Genomic DNA, 9,194 nt, shown 5'->3' with positions numbered 1-9,194 from the left:
ATTTTTTGTATAATTAATTAATTTAAATGAATGTTTCTAATAGACACATTTATAACAGAACCTCAAGTAAACTACATGTTATTTTGTTTAGTCATATACAGGTGGGAGCTTTTTCAATTTATTACTCAGAACGACTTATTAGCCTACAACACCTTTAAAGACTTATTCAGGGAAGTACAGCAGGATGCAGGAAATTGTTGAGTATTATTTTAGGTATAAAATATCATTATTGTAATGCTTGTAATGTCCATTTATAGTCTTTACACAGCAGCTTGGCTCCTTAAATGTTTAAACACCAGCTAATTTCAAGACGCTGACGTCACGTGGGTCACCCGCAGTGTAAGACGCTCAAAGCTCAAGACGCTCAGATAGACGTTCGGTTTGACGTTCAATCAGTCGATCGTTCGAACGTTTGATTTTAGCATGGAATACGCTTCCTATATTTCTCTGTTCACGCTCCACTTCATCTGCCAGTGAATTCAACGATCTTATCAGATCTCGAGCCGCCATGTTTCAAACGATCCAAACGTAACACGCTTGGGTGGGCGTGGTCAGCTCGGAATGCATTTTCAAATTGAATTTTGCTACAAATATCCCACGGCGTCATGATGAAAATGCAATCCTAAGTGTTCTGTTAGTCTAAATGCATTTAGGACAAATAGCATTTAAATGATCATTATGCTACCATTTCTGCTTGGACATTTTACACATATCAAATCAATTTGTGTTATACATTTTCATTGTAATTTCGCAACTTATAAAGCGTTCAAATTTGCATGCAATTTACATATTAAGACTACTGTTGGAAATGGCAAATGTAAATTATATAATTTAATTTTCATTTTACTTTTGCACCAAACTTTGCACGTATGGGTAATGGAAAATGTAAATTTAAATACAGAAATACAATGCCATTTTGAATATTGCATTTTAAATTGAATTTCGCTACCTATATGCTTCCATAAATATGAAATAGATTACACTTTCATGAAAACGTTTTGCAGCTGGTTTGTAGAAGTTGGCATTACACAGTTTGTGTTTGTTGCTCTCGTTTGTCTTCAGCGCGCGCTGATTCACTGAATCATTTTACGAATGATTCTGTTCAGATGATTCGGATTCTCAGTTTCTCTCACTTCTTTCTCTTACTTGAACGATGTACTGATTCACGATATCGGGAGCGAAATGAGATGCACCTTTTCTGTTATTAATATGAGGATGCGCTTTACTCACTAAAATAACGTAAAAAAAGGTATTACAACATTTAAGATTGATTCATTTACTTTATGTAGCTTGTAAATACGTGTAAATTGATAGAACAGTTTGCATTGATTAAAAAACTTATGCACAAACCTTTCTTCAGCCAAATCACAACAAATGCAGGAGCGCCGGCGCAGCTTTATGATGTCACATCGCCAGACCAAAATAAAAGTCCCGGTTCTTCTTCTCTTGGTTAATGGCGGATTGCAAACAACTTTTAGGTGCATACCGCCACCTACTGTACAAGAGTGTGTAACATCATGTCATTTTAAGTGTTCTCATATTCTGCTCTTTAACCCTGTGTATTTAAGGAATGTAAATAATGCCTTCCTGGTGTTCCTTATCCCTTCTCCCTCTCATTCTGATCCCAGTACAATTTTCACAATTCCTTTTCCCCATTAGAAACAAGGTGCTATTCAGTCCTGTGTGATCCACTCTCAGTCTCGTCATTAGGGTGATATCAGGTAAATTGGGCCACTTTTTGGTTAATCGCTTGGGACACTAACAAAAAACCCATGTATGACATTTAACTGTGTTCTTATGATTAATAAGGACTGTTTTTAATTTTTTTGTGTTGTATTGATGTAATAAAATATAATTGTTCAGGCCCTACAGGTTTTGAAATATTTGCTGCCCCACATTTTTTGAGATAGCAGTGTTCAGTTAAAATGGGCCGGCTGATCAGCAAAAATGGGCCAGTCAAAATGCAAAGTGAAATAGAGACATTACTGATAAAACACATTTTTTTAAATAATGTAACAGTGTAACATTGCATTTAAATTACATTAGAACATCAATTTGAATTACATTAAAACATCAATTTCAATCAATTTCATCAATAAAACATACATTTAATGAAAAAATGTAACGATAACAATAAAAAGTAGTGTTATGGCAACAGTTTAAAAGTTAACAGCCAATGACTGCAAAGAATTAGAACAACTAGTGTGTGTGTGTGTGTGTGTGTGTGCGATCTGAAGTTTTTTTTAAAAACAGTCTTCACAGATAAAGCCGTCGTCATCAAAAATGGCATTCTCTTCACCACAGCGCTCATGAAACCAGGCACTACAGTGCTCACAGCACACCCAGTCCTCAGTAGCCTTTGGGTCACTGGGGTCGCCGTAGAGGGAATGGCAAAGCTTGCGGGGATCTTTCTCTTCTCTGTGGTTCTTTTTACCTTGCTTTTTTCCCCTTGGTTGCTTTCCTTTCTGTTGCTTTTTTGTCTTTGTGTTTATATAGTCAAGGTGTTCCTGACTCGTAAGAAGGTAAGAAGGTGGCTCTTTTTCTCATGGGCCTCTCTCGTTTTGGTATTAAAATCAAGTCACTGAATGTGACTGATCTTACACCAGACTAAGAGAAAAGAAGATAATAAACAGAAATATGATATAACAAGAAATTATATGTTAATGTTTGTCTGATGTGATATGGGCCTTTATGCAATTGTGGGTGTTAATTATTATGCTTATTCACTCACCGTAGAGGTGGAAGGTTCTTTATCATCCCCTGCGTAGAAGAGGTTACTCTCTTCCTCTGGCACTGGCTCCATCATTACCTCCTCAAACACCATCTCCTCTGCAAGCTGATGATCATTCTGGAAGATGTAGAGTGGTTCCTCAGGTTGATCAGTGGGTGTCGGGACAGCAGGCAGGTCAGGAGGAGTCTGAGGTATGGCAGGTGTTCCAGGAAGAGACTGCGGTCTGGTGGGTGGGTGGGTCAGTAAGAGTGGGTGGCAAGGCATGCTCTGTAGTTTTGCTCGGGCCAAAAACACTATCTGGTAGTATCTTTTTATTTAGAGGGAACATCCCTGTCCCTCTAAAACCTGCCTGGGCATTGTCAATAGAAGCTGCCTTTTTCCAAGCTCGGCGGAAAACAGAGAAAAACTCTGCTTTTGGGAGCCTCTGGCCTGCCATTAGTCTGGTCCACGTCCTCCCCTCTTCAACCCAGTGATGCTTCAGACTTTTAAGGCTGAGGAATTTTAGATTATAAACATGACTGCTGTGCCCATCTGACCCTACTCCAAAAAAAGGTCAGCATTTATCCATCCATTCTCGGATAGCCTTACAGATATATTGTTTGGGCATCCAGAGAGCCACTCGGGACGCAGCCGCTTTGCTTTGAAAATGACCAAGGCGTGGGTGTATGTCCCTACGGCATTGAATGCTGCCAAACAGGTGGTCGTCTCTCCCTTTTCCGCAGCGGTGACCTCCATGCACGCTTGCCCAACTTGTCCAACCACTTTGGTGGAGAGGAATTGATCTTGGAGACCTGTCTCGTCACAGTTCCATATATGGGATGGGTTGTCCTCAATGCCGAGTTCTTTCAATAATTTTTCATATTGATGAAACCATTGGCTCACCACTTGCTCATTCAGTCCTGCAGCTGACAGCGCTTCTGGCTTCCTCATGCTTAGATTTCTATTGTGTTTCAAGAAGTTTTGGAACCAATAGTAACCTGCCTTGCCGTTTTTCTGTGAAAACCCACTGATGTTATTCTCTTTGGCATACTGGAAGGCTAGCTGCTGGACATCCTTTTTGGTAAGTGGGAACCCTCTCTCTGACATTAGCTTCAGCACTGTGGCAAGCTCTTTTTCAGCTGCTTCTGGGAGGATTGGTTTTCGACCAGAAGCATGGTCTATGCCAGCGATATTTCCACTGATATGCCAGTGATATGCCAGCTCAAACTCAAAACACACTGCCGTGTGTTTTGAGTTTGAGCTCCGTCAAGTTAATTCTGTCGTCTAATTTTTTATCTTAAAATCAATTTTATACACCATCATTTTCGTTTCTATAACGTGTGAATATATCCCCCATCGTATTCTACAACAAAAACAATCAGAGCGCCTTGTTATCACTAGTTTTATTTTGATTTCCCGAGTCCGCTATTAGCAAATAGCCCGCTAGCATCGCCAGCGTGGTTGCCGCTAATCTCGCTTACATTACTAATACTCTATTCACACACATTACCATTGTTTTACTCACTGTTACTTGCTTTAATGGCGGATGTGTGTCTACCTTTGAGTGCAGGTGAGGACACGTTCAAGCTGCATTCGGTGCAGCTCGAGCTGGAGGCCGTGGAGAAGCAGATCCGCGACCTGGTGGTGAGGCAGACCCAGCTGAGAGAGCAGAGAGCCGCGCTGGAATCATCCCAGGCTGACGCTCACAAGTCCGAGGTAAGTATACAGCCCGCTGCTAACTCTCCCACCACCTCTACTCCGTGTGTTTCTCTGCACAGGCCCGGTGCACCCAGGACGCGATCTTCCCAGATGTTCTTCACTCCGGCGCCGGGACACCACAGACCCTGGGTGCAGCCGCAGTGGAAGACGCGAGCCAGGCCCCGGGCGACGACCTCTCCCCCTCCGCCGCCTCCGGTCTTCGAGATCTCCACCCGGAACCACTTCGCTCCCCTCCGCGAGACGGAAAGCGACGCTGTGATCATCGGAGACTCCATCGTCCGGCACGTCCGTGCTACGTTAGCTGAAGGTAAAGTGCACACTCACTGTTTCCCTGGTGCTCGTGTTCTCGATGTTTCTGCCCAGATACCCGCGATCCTGAAGGGCGACGAGAGCACCGGAGCGGTCGTGCTTCACGCGGGGGGTTAACGACACCAAGCTGCGGCAGACGGAGACACTGAAGAGGGACTTCAGGAGCCTGATCGAGACGGTGCGCCGCACATCGCCCGCGACGACGATCATCGTGTCAGGACCGCTTCCCACGTATCGACGAGGACATGAAAGGTTCAGTAGACTTTTTGCTTTAAATGAATGGTTATTGTCATGGTGTAAAGAACAGAAACTGCTCTTTGTTAATAATTGGAATCTTTTCTGGGAGCGTCCTAGGCTTTTTCGCGCTGATGGCCTGCACCCCAGCAGAGTCGGAGCGGAACTCATGTCGGACAACATCTCCAGGACGCTACGCTCCATATGACTAGTAAGTCAAATCTCAAATAACTGCCCTGATGACTTGTGTTCTACCCGCTTAAATGATAGAAGTACTTGTGCTGTCCAATCTATAAAGACTGTGTCTGTTCCCCGAATAGTGAGGTCAAAATATAAATTTAATGCAGGATCTAGAAAAAATCTTATCGTGATTAAACCAGAAAAATGTAAAATAAATGAACAAAAACAATTTTTAAAGTTTGGGCTCCTAAACATTAGATCACTCTCACCCAAAGCAGTTATTGTAAATGAAATAATCACAGATAATCGTTTTGATGTACTCTGCTTGACTGAAACCTGGCTAAAACCTAATGATTATATTGGTCTAAATGAGTCTACTCCACCAAGCTACTGTTATAAGCATGAGCCCCGTCAGACTGGTCGTGGCGGCGGTGTTGCAACAATATATAGTGATATTCTCAATGTTACTCAGAAGACAGGATACAGGTTTAACTCATTCGAAATACTAATGCTTAATGTTACACTGTCAGATATGCAAAAGAAATCTATCGTATCTCTTGCTCTGGCTACTGTGTATAGACCACCAGGGCCATATACAGATTTCCTAAAAGAATTTGCAGATTTCCTCTCAGACCTATTGGTTACTGTTGATAAAGCGCTAATTGTCGGAGATTTTAACATTCACGTTGATAATACAAATGATGCATTAGGACTTGCGTTTACTGACCTAATAAACTCTTTTGGAGTCAAGCAAAACGTCACCGGGCCCACTCATCGTTTTAATCATACGCTAGATTTAATTATATCGCATGGAATTGATCTTACTGATATAGATATCGTACCTCAAAGTGATGATGTTACTGACCATTTCCTTGTATCGTGCATACTGCGTATTACTGATAATAACTATATCGCTCCGCGTTATCGTCTGGGCAGAACTATTGTTCCAGCCACCAAAGACAGATTCACAAATAACCTGCCTGATTTATCTCAACTGCTCTGTGTACCAATAAGTACACATGAACTAGACGAAATGACTAGCAACATGGGCACTATCTTCTCTAATACATTAGAAGCTGTTGCCCCCATACTGTATATTATACGGTGTAATATGACATGCTCAGCATTTTCTTTAACCCCAGTTATCACAATTCTCATTATTCCTTTTCCCCATTAGAAACAAGGTGCTATTCAGTCCTGTGTGATCCACTCTCAGTCTCGTCATTAGGGTGATATCAGGTAAATTGGGCCACTTTTTGGTTAATCGCTTGGGACACTAACAAAAAACCCATGTATGACATTTAACTGTGTTCTTATGATTAATAAGGACTGTTTTTAATATTTTTGTGTTGAATTGATGTAATAAAATATAATTGTTCAGGCCCTACAGGTTTTGAAATATTTGCTGCCCCACATTTTTTGAGATAGCAGTGTTCAGTTAAAATGGGCCGGCTGATCAGCAAAAATGGGCCAGTCAAAATGCAAAGTGAAATAGAGACATTACTGATAAAACACATTTTTTTAAATAATGTAACAGTGTAACATTGCATTTAAATTACATTAGAACATCAATTTGAATTACATTAAAACATCAATTTCAATCAATTTCATCAATAAAACATACATTTAATGAAAAAATGTAACGATAACAATAAAAAGTAGTGTTATGGCAACAGTTTAAAAGTTAACAGCCAATGACTGCAAAGAATTAGAACAACTAGTGTGTGTGTGTGTGTGTGTGTGTGCGATCTGAAGTTTTTTTTAAAAACAGTCTTGACAGATAAAGCCGTCGTCATCAAAAATGGCATTCTCTTCACCACAGCGCTCATGAAACCAGGCACTACAGTGCCCCAGTCCTCAGTGGCCTTTGGGGTCACCGTAGAGGGTATGGCAAACCTTGCAGGGATCTTTCTCTTCTCTGTGGTTCTTCTTACCTTGCTTTTTTCCCCTTGGTTGCTTTCCTTTCTGTTGCTTTTTTGTCTTTGTGTTTATATAGTCAAGGTGTTCCTGACTCGTAAGAAGGTAAGAAGGTGGCTCTTTTTCTCATGGGCCTCTCTCGTTTTGGTATTAAAATCAAGTCACTGAATGTGACTGATCTTACACCAGACTAAGAGAAAAGAAGATAATAAACAGAAATATGATATAACAAGAAATTATATGTTAATGTTTGTCTGATGTGATATGGGCCTTTATGCAATTGTGGGTGTTAATTATTATGCTTATTCACTCACCGTAGAGGTGGAAGGTTCTTTATCATCCCCTGCGTAGAAGAGGTTACTCTCTTCCTCTGGCACTGGCTCCATCATTACCTCCTCAAACACCATCTCCTCTGCAAGCTGATGATCATTCTGGAAGATGTAGAGTGGTTCCTCAGGTTGATCAGTGGGTGTCGGGACAGCAGGCAGGTCAGGAGGAGTCTGAGGTATGGCAGGTGTTCCAGGAAGAGACTGCGGTCTGGTGGGTGGGTGGGTCAGTAAGAGTGGGTGGCAAGGCATGCTCTGTAGTTTTGCTCGGGCCAAAAACACTCTCTGGTAGTATCTTTTTATTTAGAGGGAACATCCCTGTCCCTCTAAAACCTGCCTGGGCATTGTCAATAGAAGCTGCCTTTTTCCAAGCTCGGCGGAAAACAGAGAAAAACTCTGCTTTTGGGAGCCTCTGGCCTGCCATTAGTCTGGTCCACGTCCTCCCCTCTTCAACCCAGTGATGCTTCAGACTTTTAAGGCTGAGGAATTTTAGATTATAAACATGACTGCTGTGCCCATCTGACCCTACTCCAAAAAAAGGTCAGCATTTATCCATCCATTCTCGGATAGCCTTACAGATATATTGTTTGGGCATCCAGAGAGCCACTCGGGACGCAGCCGCTTTGCTTTGAAAATGACCAAGGCGTGGGTGTATGTCCCTACGGCATTGAATGCTGCCAAACAGGTGGTCGTCTCTCCCTTTTCCGCAGCGGTGACCTCCATGCACGCTTGCCCAACTTGTCCAACCACTTTGGTGGAGAGGAATTGATCTTGGAGACCTGTCTCGTCACAGTTCCATATATGGGATGGGTTGTCCTCAATGCCGAGTTCTTTCAATAATTTTTCATATTGATGAAACCATTGGCTCACCACTTGCTCATTCAGTCCTGCAGCTGACAGCGCTTCTGGCTTCCTCATGCTTAGATTTCTATTGTGTTTCAAGAAGTTTTGGAACCAATAGTAACCTGCCTTGCCGTTTTTCTGTGAAAACCCACTGATGTTATTCTCTTTGGCATACTGGAAGGCTAGCTGCTGGACATCCTTTTTGGTAAGTGGGAACCCTCTCTCTGACATTAGCTTCAGCACTGTGGCAAGCTCTTTTTCAGCTGCTTCTGGGAGGATTGGTTTTCGACCAGAAGCATGGTCTATGCCAGCGATATTTCCACTGATATGCCAGTGATATGCCAGCTCAAACTCAAAACACACTGCCGTGTGTTTTGAGTTTGAGCTCCGTCAAGTTAATTCTGTCGTCTAATTTTTTATCTTAAAATCAATTTTATACACCATCATTTTCGTTTCTATAACGTGTGAATATATCCCCCATCGTATTCTGCAATGATTTGTATCGTGAAAAGCGCAAATAAACTTGACTTGACTTGACTTGACTTGATATGCCTTTGCAGCGTGGCTCGTGGGATATTCCAAGCTCTCGCAAGAAAGCGTACATTTGCTTTTAGGCCTCTCTACTGTCTCCCTATATTCGGCCAATGCTCCTCTCATCCTCTCCCCTACCCACTGATTGTATTTTTTGCCCCTTCCCTGGCAGACATCCTTTCTATCTCCTTTATGTTCCTTTCTGTTGTTCATGCTGTCTGTAATAAATAGTTTAACATTAAACTACTTTACTTCAACACCTATCACTTTTAAATCAAAATGTCTCTTTCACCCTTTCTCTTTTCAGTGAGTGTGAGCACAACTATGTTTGTCAGAAATGCAATAATACAATATATTAATAATAATAATAATAAAAAGGAACCACCAGACTTTCTGCTTAAACTCAACTCAGAAGGTGGCCCATT

The 9,194-nt window shown here is 41.8% G+C and overlaps 2 protein-coding genes across 2 annotated transcripts in view; both read right to left on the bottom strand.

Moving 5' to 3' along the window:
* Positions 1 to 1,414, bottom strand: part of LOC107758222 (gastrula zinc finger protein XlCGF57.1-like) — a 9,297-nt gene extending 7,883 nt beyond the window's left edge. Inside the window, exon 1 of the mRNA XM_016575905.1 lies at positions 1,351 to 1,414. The gene's annotated coding sequence lies outside the window, so the exon portion shown is untranslated. The remainder of the gene's footprint in view (positions 1 to 1,350) is intronic.
* Positions 1,415 to 2,243: 829 nt separating this feature from the next.
* On the bottom strand, positions 2,244 to 8,982 carry LOC107758215 (uncharacterized). Its single transcript, XM_074560246.1, is given in 10 exon segments — positions 2,244 to 2,507; positions 2,602 to 2,607; positions 2,732 to 2,917; positions 2,994 to 3,190; positions 3,259 to 3,931; positions 7,384 to 7,569; positions 7,676 to 7,920; positions 7,989 to 8,560; positions 8,791 to 8,856; positions 8,858 to 8,982. Coding segments are annotated over 10 exon segments (2,520 nt in total).
* Positions 8,983 to 9,194: the final 212 nt, after the last annotated feature.

The sequence above is a fragment of the Sinocyclocheilus rhinocerous genome, unplaced genomic scaffold (assembly GCF_001515625.1).
Source record: "Sinocyclocheilus rhinocerous isolate Xijiao unplaced genomic scaffold, SAMN03320098_v1.1 scaffold1315, whole genome shotgun sequence".
Lineage (NCBI taxonomy): Eukaryota > Metazoa > Chordata > Actinopteri > Cypriniformes > Cyprinidae > Sinocyclocheilus > Sinocyclocheilus rhinocerous.
The sequence above is the reverse complement of the archived record's forward strand: the minus strand, read 5'-3'. Positions and strand labels throughout refer to the sequence as shown.